The sequence below is a fragment of the Macaca thibetana genome, chromosome 1 (assembly GCF_024542745.1).
Source record: "Macaca thibetana thibetana isolate TM-01 chromosome 1, ASM2454274v1, whole genome shotgun sequence".
Lineage (NCBI taxonomy): Eukaryota > Metazoa > Chordata > Mammalia > Primates > Cercopithecidae > Macaca > Macaca thibetana.
Window position 1 is genome coordinate 50,859,918 of NC_065578.1, and position 14,807 is coordinate 50,874,724.

The following is a 14,807-nucleotide window of genomic DNA, read 5'->3' on the forward strand; positions in this document are numbered from 1 at the left end:
CACTTGAGTGCAGAAGGTCAAGGCTGCAGTGAGCTGAGATCATACTGCTGCGCTCCAGCCTAGGTAACAGAGGAAGACCCTGTCTCAAAGAAAAAAAAAAAAGTAGGGTGTAGTGGCAAAAACAAATACAGGGCATGTATATAATGAAATTCAGATTTAGATTCTGCCATATTCTGGCATTGTGATTTGAGGCAACTTTTCAACTCTGAGCCCTATTTTCCATATCTGTGGGCTAGGCATCATGCCATTTACTCATAGTATTGTGAGTACCAAATTTAGTTAGTAAAATTTGAAAAGTACTCAAACACAGTGTTTGGAGCTTAATAGGATCTAAATGAATGGTAGGTTTTTTTTGTAATTCGTAATTTCTGTTAATACAGATGAATCCCAGATGCTGAAGAATTCTAAAGGGCCTTAGGAATCACCAAAGAAAAATGAATTATATTAAACAAGGTTTTAATGGTAAATGTGTTATACATCTTTGAAAACTATTAATCCACATATGATTTAGAGTAACCCTCTTTTACTCCATCCAGTGAAACTGAGTATTCCATTTACCTGTTGTACTGGGTATCAGAATTGAATGTGATTTCCTGAGGGATGCATTATCTATTCTCTTTTCTTTTAGTCTCTCATGAGAGAGGTCAGTGGTGCACCATGACAGAATATTAATATTTACAGTAATGACTTCTGTTAGTGCCCTATTTCATTGATACCATGACTTTTTTTTTTTTTTTCCACAATTCTATAAGGTGTTAGTTTTAGGTTACTGTATAACCTTAAGAATGTCTTCCTTTTTCCCTTGGATCTGTATCCTGTAAGAACTTTTATCAATTGTCTTGTCATTTCACTGTGAAAAGTCACTCTATTCATTCTGGCTTTTCTTGTCAATTCAGTAGCCTTTTTGTAAGCTCTTTCCCTTCTCTATGAATTTAATATTGAAAATATCCTCCCTTGGGCAAGATGTAAACATCTATTTAACCTCTGTGATTGGTACGTAGATGTCATTAGTGCTATATTTTATGAATGTTTATACTATTTCATAATTACAAATTAAAAATTAAATGAAAGAGAAAGTGATGCGAGAATATATTCCAGGCAAGTGCTAACCATAAGAAAGCTGGGAAACAGAATTAATGTCAGACATAGAATACTAAGAAAATAAATTAAATTATTATGGAAAAAGAGAATACCAAAGACACGGTATCACATAGATAACATTCTTTGACAACAATGGAATAAATTAGAAATTCTAAAGGGTCCTTGACGAAACAGTAGCCACCCACCTCAGACATATACTTCTGAATGATTCATTGGTGAAAGTAGAAATCATAATAGAAATCGTGAAATATCTAAATCTGAACAATAATGAGAAAACCACATGTTAAAACTGCATCTATGGAAGTCTATGATTTATAATCTTAAATGAATATATTACAAGACAGATTGAGAATTAATGATCTAAGCATTACATTTTTAAAATTAGGAAAAGAAAAGTAATAGCAGAGGAAATAGAAAGAAGAAAATAACAAAAAGAATACACTAATGAAATGGGAAATAAACAGTAGAGAGCATAAACAAACTGAACTGTGATTCTGTGAGAACAGTAATAAAATAAACCCCCGTTAGATTGGGAGGAAAAAAACAAAGGCACAAATAATATTAAGAATGGAAAAAGATAAGTACATAATAGTAGAGATGAAAAATTGGCAGGAAGCTACTACAAATATATGTTGCCAATAAATTTGAAAGCTTACATGAAAAATGGATAATTTCTCAAAAAAGTATACATCAACAAAATTAGACTATCAAAGAACTTGACAAGGTGATTCTAAAAGTCATTTAAAATTTGGGAAAGTGGAGAGATATTTTTAAAGAATAAGGTGTTGGTGGACTTGCCGCTCCAGATATTAAGGTTTTTAAATGAAACTATGGTAATTAAAATGGTATGGTGGTGTTATAAGAGAAAGAAATAGATTAGTGGAATGGAAGAGAAAGCTGAAAAACAGAACCATTTGGATTTGGGCCTTGGAATAAGCTGGAAATTTGGTATATGATAGAGCATTACAAATCAGACATTATCACTTTGTAAATGAAGCTGGATCAATTGGGTGTCCATATGAAAAAAAGAATATTACTCTTTACCCAATGTGATACACAAAAACAAATTTCAGATGTATAAGAGGTATAAAATGAAATTTTAAACTTAGAAAAAAAGCATAGGTGATATCTTTATGATGTCGAGATAGAGCAGAAAGTATAAACCACAATGGCAAATATTTGTGGATTTGACAACATTCAAAATTTAAAACCTTTGAACAAAAAAAGATACCACAGTAAAAGGGAAAAGACAACTCATGGACAGAAGAGAAAATACTTACATCAATTAGCAAAGGATTAATATTCCGTGTATATATAAATAACTCCTGCATATTAATAAAGAAGACAAAAAAATCCCCCCAAATGCATACAAATTGGTAAAAAAGACAAAAGAATACTCAAAATGTAGACAAGTTACATACTTTCAATTCATGTAAGGGGGAACAAGAAGGTAAAATGTTGAATGCAAAAGTAAAGCAAATTGTTTACCAATCTGTTACTGGCACCTAGGACAGTGCCTAAAAATTCAATAAATACTTGTTGAATCAATGAATGAATGATGCTAAAGTAGGTCCTCCATGCAGCGTCTTCTTTAGTGAGCAGGTTGAACCTCAAGCCATTCTGCTCCCTGCTATATTATTGATTCTCTCACTCCTCTCTAGACCATATGTTCCTCCAGGGCATAGACATGTTTTGTATCCCCTGGCTGATACTGTTCTTGGTCCAGAATAGGTACTTAGTAAGTTTGTTGAAGTAATTAGTGAATATTGTTTACTGTCACCATGTCCTGTTAAGAACAGGCTTTAAATCAGGGTTTGCAAGACCTAGAATTCTTCTCCATTTTAGTTGTTGGACCTTTGGCAAACTTAAAAAAATTTTTTTTTAAACTTGAGTCCCAGTTTCTTAATCTCTAAAAAAGAGTAATGATCTGTTCTGCCTAAATCTCAGGGACCATATTTAATTGCACCATGTGAATGTAAGTAGACTTCCAGTGTCATTTAAGCAGTGATGAAAAGTATGTGGTTGTGGAGTTATAATGGGAGTAGCTATGCTGTGTATTCTTAGCACTGTCTACATTCCTTTTAGGAGCCTGTGAGCAATCTGTGTCCCAGAGGAGTCATCATTCTTTTTAATTATTTTTGGAACCAATTCACCAGCCTACTTTTCTCTTCTTTTTGCAAAGGGAGATTGGCCCCAAAATAGCCAGAATTCTGTTTCTTTCCTTTTTTTCCCTCTCAAGCCATGAGAGCAAAACTATCTTTCTGTCTTTGGCATCAGAATGATGATTCATGTCTGAAGTATGTCTGTGTGTATAGAAAAAAAAAAGGAAAAGAGGGAAAGTCAGCATATTCATCCAGTAGGACAAGATTGTGTAGCTCTAGTTTCTGTTTGGTGCCTTGATAGTGTGACCCTGGAGCAACAGGCACTTTGTTGACCTCAAGTACTGATAGAACTTTAAGAAGTTGACCATCTGAAACCTTCAGAAAAAAATCATGAGAGGTCACTGAAAGATATATATGTTTATTATGTTGGCATAATGGGAGTCATAAAAGTGGAGTTGAAAGAAAAACATTGGTATTTTTGTGGGTTAGTATAACAAATAACTTTTCTTAACAACAGAACACCATTTCATATATATATTATCAAAGGAATTTTTGCTCTACCAGATATAAACAAAAAAGTACTCTAGACCCAGATAAAGGGAGAGGAAGGATGTCTCAGGCAGAGGGAACATGTGCAAAAAATGGTGGTAGGAGAGAACTTGGGGCAATTGGTAAACCTTAAGCTATTTAAGTGTAGAATAGAGAGGTAGGCATGGAGCAAATCACTAAGGGCCTTGTAGGCTAGGCTGTGGCGGAAAGTGACCACATCCCTTAAGCCAGAAGTGCTTGAGAATGAAAGGGGGATCTATTCATTACTGAGTCAGGGCAACAGGAATAATCCAGGATTGTTCCAGGCAAACCAGGTCGTATGGTCACCTTGTGTGAAGGTCACCTTGATGTGTAACGTATCCTTCAAGGAATAGAAGATTAAAATAAATTATAAACTAAAGATTGGACAGCTGAATAATCTTGACTAAAAGGGAATGAGAGAGGCTAGCCAATTGCTAGATGAAGACATGGAATTGAAAAGGGCTGCTGCTAAAGAGTGTAAAGACTTGAGTCTTGAGTATGTGTAAATGCAGTTGGGAAAAAGAGAGAAAGAGAGAGAGAGAGAGACCGAGAAGAGAAATAGAGACCAGGAAGAGAGAGACAGAAATTGAAAATTGGCAGGGATATGGGGCATGAGTGTGGAAGGACTGGGTTTTAGATAGAAGAATGGATGCCTTTTTCATTATGATAAGTGGAAAGGAAGCATGCTGGGTTTAGATGCAAGTGAGTCTTCAGGTGGGAGGGCATAGCAGGAAGGTTTAGAATTTTTACCCAATGACTGCTTTTGTTGTTGGGAGTCCTAGCCAATGAATAAAGCAATAAAAGACATATAAGGTATAAGGCTTGGAGTAGAAGTAATAAGATTGTTATTCACAGCAACTCAATTGAGCATATGGAAAATCCAAAAGAATCTATAGATATAGCTATTATAATTGAGAATTGAATCTAGCAAGATAACCGGATACAAAGTTATTATATAAAAATCAATGATATTTCTGTATACTGACAACTAGCAATGAGAACATGAATTTTTTGAAATGGAGAACATTTATAATAGCATCAAAAGGCATCAAATTTTTAGGAATAAATATTAACAAAAGATGAGTGAGACCTCTACTCAGGAAATGATAAACATTATTGAAATTAAAAAATGCCTAAATAAATGGCAGTCTATTTATTTAGACTGGCAAATCCCAGTTTATTTCCAGTCATTTGAGTCATTATGCTGGCAAGTGTTTGTGTGTGTGTGTGTGTGTGTGTGTACGTGTAATGTGTGTAGCTGACTAAAAATTTATAAAGAGCCAAGAATATCCATTCCTGATTCCTGCCTTCTCAGCCAGCATACAGAACCCAGTAGAAATGGTGATTTGCTTTCATCTGCCCCTTTTGGGATGGCTAGCTATGACTGTGTTGATGATGTTTATTTATTTAAAAAAATTTTTTTAAATTGGAGGATTTACTCTACCTGATATCCAAATGTAAAGCCTTCCAGAAGATAATGTAGGAGAATATTTTCATAGCCTTGGGACTGGGAAAGACTTCTTAAAGGAGATGTAGAAAGCAGAACTATAAAATGGAAAGTCAATACATTGTACTACTTTAAAGTTAAGAATTCTTCATCAAAAGATATCATTATGTGAGTGCAAAAGCAGGCAACAGAGTAGAAGTAGATACTTGCTTAATTTATAACCATTGAAGGGCTCATACCCATGATATAGAAAGAACTACAAGTAATGAGAAAAAGATAGTCCAGTCTTGTCAATGGAGAAGAAACAAACTATTTCACAAAAGAGGATATTCAAATGGTCAGAAACCATGAAAAGATACTTAACCTTGTCAGTTACTAGGGAAGTGGAAATTAAAACCAGTACGAAATGTCACTGCTTACTTGCCGAGAATAACTAAGGTGAAAAAGTGTTAGTGAAGTTAGTGGAACAGTTGAAACTGTCGTATACCGCTGATGGGAGTATAGTTGACACAATCACTTTTGAGGACCGTTTGATAGTATCTCTAAAACTGATATATGCATATCCTGTGACCAAGGAAATTTACTCTCCTAGATCTGTATTTAATATAAATATATGTATAACAACAGATTTGAATAAGAATATTCATAGGAGCTTTATTCTAATAATGTAAAACTGAAAAGAACATAAATGTCCATCCACAATGGAATTGATCATTGTGGATCTATAAGAGGAATGATATATATAGCAATAAAAATGAACAAACTACTGTTTCATACAACAGTATGGATGAATCTTACAAACATGGTGCATGAAAGAAGCCAGACACAAAGAAAAATAAGTGGTATGAGTCCATTTGTATAAAATTCAAAGACAGGGCCAGGCATGATGACTCACACCTGTAATCTCAGCACTTTGAGAGGCTAGATCACTGGAGGCCAGGAGTTTGAGACGAGCTTGGTCAACATGGTGAACACTGTCTCTACTAAAAATACAAAAATTATCTGGGTGTGTGGTGGTGCATGCCTGTAATCCCAGTTACTCGGGAAGCTGAGGCACAAATATCACTTGAGCCTGGAAGGCGGAGGTTGCAGTGAGCTGAGATCACGCCACTGCAGTCCAACCTTGGCGACAGAGTGAGACTCTATCTCAAAAATAAATAAATAAATAAATAAATAAATAAATTCAAAGACTAAACTAATTTAATATATTAGAGCTAAGGATAGTATTTATCTTTGGAATGGAGGGTTGGGTTAATGATTAGGAAGTGTTACAAGGGGAGCTCTTCTGTTCATTGAGCTTGTACACTTATGATTTGTATATATGTTACATTTCAGTGTAGTGTTATTTTCAGGTGAGATAGTATGTGTAAAATGCTTAGTATAATGCTTTACTCATGAAAATGAGTTCAGTTCAATAGCTGGCAGCATTAACTATTTACTGTGGTTTAGTGCTCTGTGATGATAAGATTCACGGCAGTGTTATCCAACAGAACTTTCTGCAGTGATTAAAATGTTCTGTATTTGTGCTGTTCAGTTTCACAGTCAGCCACAAGTGGCTGTTGAACATTTGAAATATGACTAGTGTGACTGAGGGACTTATTTTATTTATTTATTTATTTTTGAGAGAGAGTTTCGCTCTTGTTTCCCAGGCTGGAGTGCAATGGCGCAGTCTCGGTTCACAGCAACCTCCAACTCCTGGGTTCAAGTGATTCTCCTGCTTCAGTCTCCCAAGTAGCTGGGATTATAGGCATGCGCCACCATGCCCAACTAATTTTGTATTTTTAGTAGAGATGGGGTTTCTCCATGTTGGTCAGACTGGTCTTGAACTCCTGACCTCAGGTGATCTGCCAGCCTTGGCCTCCCAAAGTGGTGGGATTACAGGCGCGAGCCACCGCACCCAGCCTGAGGGACTTATTTTAAATTTTTGCTTAACTTTAATTGGAACTTAAATACCCAGTATGTGGCCAATAGCTGTTATATTGGACAGTGTGAGTGTAGGGTTTTTGTCATAGGAAATGACTGACGGAGAATAGCAATGTAGTTCATTTGAGTCATTCAACAAATCAAGAAACTGAGAGACCAGAACATCAGATCAGTTGTGCATATATACATTGAATAATGCTCAGGATCATGACAAGACCTGATTGGAGTAGGAGACTTAGCTAGGTTCGAGTCTTCAAAGAGCCTTCGGTTAGAGAGGGGAAAGTGCAAAGGCCCAGAAAGTAATGTATTCTTCCATATAGACTATCTAAAGTACGCAGAGAGAAATGTTTCTGTAGCAGCAACAGGGCAACAGGTGCTCCAGAGAAATGTTTTGTATTTATTTATTTATTTATTTTAAGAGTCTCGCTCTGTCACCCAGGCTGGAGTGCAGTAGTGTGATCTTGGCTCACTGCAATCTCTGCCTTGAAGCGATTCTCCTGCCTCAGCCTCCTGAGTAGCTGGGATTACAGGCATGCGCCACCATGCCCGGCTAATTTTTGTATTTTTAGTAGACACAGGGTTTCAACATATTGACCAGGCTGGTCTTGAACCCCTGACCTCAGGTGATCCGCCCTCCTCGGCCTCCCAAAGTGCTAGGATTACAGGCATGAGCCACTGCGCCTGGCCTCCAGAGAAGTTCTGTACAACAAAACTAGAGTAGTAATGTGGTCATTGGAGATCTGTGAGAGAGAAGTTTGGTGCAGTGAGAGGAAGGAAGCCGGCTTGCAGGAGTGGATGAAAGGTCAAGGTACAGCCAGTTTTCAAAAAGCTCCTCTCTGAAAGCAATGTGAGGGGAGGTGGTAGCTAGAGGGAGATGTGGGATTTTGCTTTTGTTTAACAAATAGTGAGAAATAGAGCTTGAGGAGTGACCTTAAAAAGTGAAATTGCTTGATGTTTTTAAACATTTTAAATATTAAAATAATTATGTTAAAATTTAAAAATTTTAAATAAGTTCCTCAGTCATGCTAGTCATATTTCAGATGTTCAACAGCCACTTGTGGCTAGTGACTATTAAACTGAACAGCACAAATACAGAACATTTTAATCACTGCAGAAAGTTCTGTTGAATAACACTGCCGTCGATCTTGTCATCACAGAGCACTAAACTACAGTGAATAGTTAATGCTGCCAGCTGTTGCACTGAACTCTTTCCATGAGTGAGGTGTGTGGAAGAAATGTTGAAGCTGAATTCGTATGGTGTCTCTGTGAGGTGGGGCAGAAGGAAGCTGGGTGACGATAGTGGAAATGTTGGTTCGGCCAGATTTTGAACATCCTTGAATGACATTATGAAGTAATGCTGACTTTATCTGTTAGTTCATAGAGAGCCAAGGAAGGTTTTAAACATGTGAGTCTCCAATAAAAGTCTGTGCTTTAGAACTACTACTCCAGCAGTAGCAAGGACTGTGAACTAACTGTAAAGTGTCCAGACTGAAGGCAGGCAGATTGTTATCAAACAAGAAACAATGAAAGCCTGAATTACAGAAGTAGCAGAGAGGATGGAGACGAGTTGATGAACTTCAGAGTTGAGAGGTAGAATGAGCACAACCTAGTTGTGCAGACCTGGAGGTTTCTACCGGAGTTGACTAGGAGACTTGGTGAGCTTACATTTGGGTTCTTAATTAAGGAACTCAAAAGAAAGAATAGGCATTGGAGAGTGGAGTGAGTTGCAACAGCTTTGTTGAGATATAATACACATACTATGCAATTTATCCACTTGGAGTATACAATTTATGTTTTTAGTATATTCACAGAGTTGTTCAACCGTCATCGTAGTCAATTTTAGAATGTTGTCATCACCTTGTAAAAAACCTGGTATACCCGTTAGCAGCCATTCCCCATTTCACCCCAACCCTCCCAGCACTAAACAACCACTAATCTACTTTCAGTCTATGAATTTGCCTATTCTGGACTTTTTTTTGTAAGTAGAATCATGTAACATGTGATCCTTAGTGACTAGCTTCTTTCACTTAGCATACTGTTTTCAAGGTTCATCCAGATAGAGATAACTTTTCGCCTTGTATTATAGTCACCTCTTTGTGTGTTTTATTTCCTGTACTGGATATAAGTGCCTTGAAGGCATATATTCCAGAGCTGTATATAGCATATATTTTGGTATTTAGTTATGACTCAGGAAATATTTGATACATCACAAGTTAGAAGGTTAACTCAGTTAACCACAAATTACGTTAACCAGAATGAGCTGTTTCTGCATGTGCTTACCCACTGAAGTATGTCTGTATTTGCTGTCATGGAATAGCCAGGTACCATGCCAATGGTGATCTGGTACTGGATCTGCTGTTAACTCTTTGTGTGACCTTGGGCAAGTCATTATACTCTCTGGAGATGCTTTCCATATTTGAAAATGGAGATAAAATTTCGTACCCCATCTGACACTGAGGAATAAGTAAAGTAATTCAAGTAGATAGAATTTGGATAGAGTTGGGGTTCATCCAGATAGCTTCAGGGAAAGAAATGAATAAATGTTTGATCCTATTCCCTAATATTCCTGGTATAGGAATAGTCCCCTTATGTAGCCTTTTTTCATGGGATTAGGTATTTTGTCACCTTGAGTCATTTCAGCTCCCATTGTCAAGGTCTGTGGTTTTATCCACAGCATACTGCTTCTCTTATCACCAGCCTGAGACATTTGACCTATTCTGTGTTCTCTAGTCTTTCTCTCTGGAATACTTAAGATGCTTATTTCTTAAGGACATTGACAAGTAGATTCCCTATTTAGCTTAGTTTTCTGTCTCTTCCTTTAATTCCTGTTGTCGTCACAGAATGCATATAGTTGAATATTAAGAAAAGGGGGCCAGGTGTGGTGGGGCACTCCTGTAATTCCAGCACTTTGGGAGACTGAGGCAGGCAGATCACTTGAGGTCAGGAGTTCGAGACCAGCCTGGCCAACAAGATGAAACCCCGTCTCTACTAAAAATACAAAGATTAGCCAGGTGTGGTAGCACATGCCTGTAATCCCAGCTACTTGGGAGGCTGAGGCAGAAGCATCGCTTGAACCTGGGAGGTGGAGGTTGCAGTGAGCTGAGATCGTGCCACTGCACTCCAGCCTGGGGGACAGCCTGGGCAACAGGGTGAGACTGTCTCAAAAAATAATAATAAAAAATATTTTTTAAAAGGGTTAAAACCTACCCAGTCCGCCTTCCCAAAACAGATTATAAATTCAGTTCCCCATTGTGTGTGCCTGCCCACCCCCAGTTTGGAGAGTTGTTCGTGCTCTTATTTAGAAACATATACTAAGTATGTACTTAAGTGCCATGTATCAAATGAAATAGTCCTTGATTTCTAAGATCTCATAGTGGTTCAGTAGGAAGACGCTGACATATGAACAGATAATTACAGTATACTGTGAAAAATGCTCTTGCAGGGCAATGTACAAGTGGTTATGGGAGCACCTGGAAGAAGGGGTTGGGACAGTGTTTTGAAGCAAATGTCACCTGGCATTTCTACACTAACAAGTATATACTGTCGCAGAAGCAGCCTGATGAAGAGCACCTGCCTTCTTTCAGCCTTACAACAACCTGGTGAGGTGTAGGTTTTTGACTCCCTTTTTAGAGAGCATTCTGAAGTTCAGAAAGGCTCAGTGGCTGGCTCTTAAACACAGATTCTAGATTCAGCTTCTGTGTTTGTCCCCTCCCCCTCCCAGCACATCTATGCCTGTCAGGAAGGCATAGAGTGTACCTATGCATGGTACTAGAGTGTCCTGCCAGCTCCTCTCTTTAGTTCTTTCTCTTTAAGCAAAACTAGAGTCTCAGATCCTCTTTTCTGTGTCTAGCCTGCTTCCAGTGCCGTTGGTGCATTGAGTATTCCAGGGCTGTAGCAGTAGTGAATATTGCTGATGTCATTGTTTGCCTTATTGGGATTTTGCTCTTTGTTTCACAGGGAGCTGTGATTGGTATAGACGATGAGGACGACAGCACCTTCACAATAACTGTTGATCAGAAAACCTTCCATTTCCAGGGTGAGCTGAAAGAAGAGATTCTTTCTCTTCATAGTCCCATCTGCTTCTTTTCTTCTCTTTTGGGTTGTTTGCTGGATGACTTGAATGGTTTTGCAACTGATCCTGCATGAACGAGTGCATAGGAACATCCTGGATGAAGTGGTACTGCAGGTTAGGCAGGGATTTGTATGTGCAGTGGATATAGATCGATTTGAAACGACTGTGGATCTGGCTGCAGTTGGAGATGAAAAATTTTAAAGGATAAAAATCAGTGAAGGGAGAGAGTAATGGGCTGCTGCTGCTGCTGGCTTGTGTTTACAGAAGGTTGCTGATCTTCTTTATCAAGGAGTATGGTTCTGCTTCTGCATGAAGAGTATAAAGACTGATTGTGAAGGTTGCAGTGTTCGTCTGTGTAAAACACAAAATATAAATTAAATTGAAGCTTAGTGGCAACCTTTGGCTTAAAGGTTTTGCTCTGCTTCAAGAATTACAAGTTTGCATTCATTTCATCTGTATTTCTGTGTTTTGTCTGCCAGCCATCATTTCTCTATTATCCTTTTTATAGTCAAATGCCATCTGCCACTGCTGTGTTTCGGCATTGCATGCTATGGTTCACCGGTAGAAAGGGTAAGGTACTGTATGATCATTCTCATTTCATCTTGCTTTGAAAACTCTAAACCAGCAAATAAAAGTCCATTTTAATGATCCTGTCCTAAAGTACCTCTTGTCTATTAGGAGTGACTATTAGTTTTAGTATTAATGGTTTTGTTATTTTGCCTTTCCAGAGTAATCTCTCTTTTATGTTTAGAGCAGTCCAAGAAACTTAGAAATGAAAAGATTTGGAGAGGTTAGCACTTTCTCTCAACTACAAGTAACAGTACACTGTTAGAGATGCTAGTTATGCCAAGATAAGTAAATATTAAATACATTTACTGCTTAAAAATGTTTTGGTTATGAAGTCTAACAGAGGCCAGATATGTTATATGAGGTGTTTAGGCAGCTGTTGTCTTTTTGTGCTAGGATAGTGAATTGCAGTTATTTTTCTTCATTGTCTTGTTTCAGAAATTGACAGATAGTAATGAAAGATGCAAATTATATCCAACAAACATAAACCAGTGTACTCAATAGTGATATCTCTAATACTTCTTCCACATATCCTTAAAATATTTACTGTGTTTGATATTATTTATTCAGAGCTGCTTTAATAACGATGCTGTCCTGAAATTCTCTACTATATTTAACTTTATAAAACATTTTAAATCCTATTATGAAAGTCCAGAGTTTTTATTTTTAGGTTAAATATGTAATGCTTATAAATCAAAGCAGATAATTCCTACACTCTGGAACTCTTTACTTGAACACAGTTGAATATTTTAATGCATTTCAAGAAAGAGCTGCTGGGTGCAGGTAAGGCTGCAGTATGGAATTCTCTTCTCTGCAGTTACTAAGAAGGAGACACCTCCTTTGGACCCTCAGAAGCTGCATCTCTACTTTCTGATTTACTTTTAAATTATTTATGTCCCCATTGGCACTCTCATACTTATTTGGCTTATAAAACAAGGAATTTTCCTAAGGAAGGATTTAAATGATAAGAGTTATGCACATTTTAAAAATTGATTCATAGTTCTGAAACTGTCAGAATAATTAGTTTATTTTCTATTGTAGTAGTTATGGGAGTCTTAGCGTGAGATCTGGATTTTGCAAAGAATTTGGTAAGACTGTATTTTTTTTGTTGTTGTTGTTAATGAGAGCTATTTCACATTCATAGGTCCTTGATCATAAAATCCCTGCAAATTTGATAAAAAGTTATCAATGCCTGAGAGATCTTAAATTCTTGATTAGAATTGAAAGCAAATTTTAGCTATATACATGAACATATGTTTAAATGTGCTGAAGTTTTCATTGAATACACTAGTTTTTTTTTTTAAGCAAATGAAATATCAGTTGATGCATTTATAAAACAAATTCTACTGTCAACTATTAAAGGGAAAGCTAGAGTTTGTTCAGATACGTTCATTTATTCATTCAACATCTATTTTAGACATTATTCGGGGGATACAGTGGCATACAAAACAGATAAAACTCCTTGCCCTTTGGGTCATCCATTCCAGGAAAGGAGAAAGGTAATCAATACGATCAGCACAATAAGTTAGTAAAATATAAGTAAATGAGAGTGATAAGTCCTGGGGAGAAAAAAATAAAATAGGAAAGGAGAAAATTAAATAGAAGTGAGATTGTGGAGAGAGGGGAGGTGTTGAAATTTTAAATAGGGTAGCTAGGGAAAGACTCACTGAGATGGTGCCTTTTAGTGAAGAGCTGAAGAAAGTGAGGGAACAAAGTATATGGCTATGTTGGTGGGGGAGGTGGGGTGAATAGTCATTTCTCTGCCTGGAATGACGTACCCACCCTGCCTCCCTCCACAACACTGTCACATACTTTGTTTTGTTTTTCTTTTTCTAGTTTATAGTCATATATTTGAAGAGCAGCTGGAGGCCAGCTCTGATTGGAGTGCAGGTAACCATGCGGGGAGAGTAATGGGGAATGAAATCTGAGAGGACACAGGAAGTCCAACCATATGAGACCTTTATAAGGGCATTAAGGCCGGGCGCAGTGGCTCAAGCCTGTAATCCCAGCACTTTGGGAGGCTGAGACGGGCGGATCACGAGGTCAGGAGATCAAGACCATCCTGGCTAACACGGTGAAACCCCCTCTCTACTAAAAAATACAAAAAACTAGCCGGGCGAGGTGGCGGGCGCCTGTAGTCCCAGTTACTCGGGAGGCTGAGGCAGGAGAATGGCGTAAACTCGGGCGGCGGAGCTTGCAGTGAGCTGAGATCCGGCCACTGCACTCCAGCTTGGGCGACAGAGCGAGACTCCGTCTCAAAAAAAAAAAAAATAAAAAATAAGGGCATTGAATTTGACTAAGATAAAAGGCCATTAGAAGGTTTTGAGCAGAGGAGTGACATGGTGTGATTTATGTTTTAACAGGATGGCTCTAGCCACTGTGTTAGGAGTAAAATTCAGAGGGGCAAGGACAGAAGTAGGGAAACTATTTCTGCAGTAGGAGGCTGTTGTAAACCAGAAGAGAGGTGGTAGTGGCTCCCACATGGTAGCAGTGGAGATGGGGAGTTAGTGAGAAGTGGTCAAATTGTGTGTATGTTTAATCACCTTTATTGAGGTGTAATTACACTATATATTGAGGTGTAAAATGTACACAATATATAGTTATGCAGTTTAATCAGTTTATTTACTCATAACTACCACCACACTCAAGATATAGATTCCATCATTCCTTTATGCTCCTGTCAGTCAGTCCCCAGCCCCAGCCCCTGGCCCCAGGCAACCACTTATCTGCTTTCTCTCATTGTGGAATAGGTGTTTTGTTTGGAGAATTTCACATAAATGGAATCATACAGTATGTACTTTCTTCTCTGGCTTTATTTTAGGTCAGCATAATGTTTTTAAGATTCATCTATGTTGTTGCATATATTAATAGTTCCTTTTATGTTGCTAAGTAATACTCTGTTGTATGATAGTATATTTATTCTGAAGGTTGAGCTGTAGCATATGACAGAAAGACAAGTCTAGGTCGAGTAACAAAAATGGAATTGCCATTAACTGAAATGGAAGATCGCAGGAGGAACTAGTTT

The 14,807-nt window shown here is 37.7% G+C and overlaps 1 protein-coding gene across 8 annotated transcripts in view; it reads left to right on the forward strand.

Moving 5' to 3' along the window:
- Positions 1-14,807, forward strand: part of OSBPL9 (oxysterol binding protein like 9) — a 166,060-nt gene that overhangs the window by 42,326 nt on the left and 108,927 nt on the right. For 7 of the 8 annotated variants that reach the window (XM_050802915.1, XM_050802924.1, XM_050802887.1 and 4 more), the window contains exon 3: positions 11,101-11,179. The exons of the other annotated variant lie outside the window; for it this stretch is intronic. In XM_050802915.1, the coding sequence (XP_050658872.1) occupies positions 11,101-11,179 (79 nt within the window). The remainder of the gene's footprint in view (positions 1-11,100; positions 11,180-14,807) is intronic. 8 annotated transcript variants of the gene reach the window in all.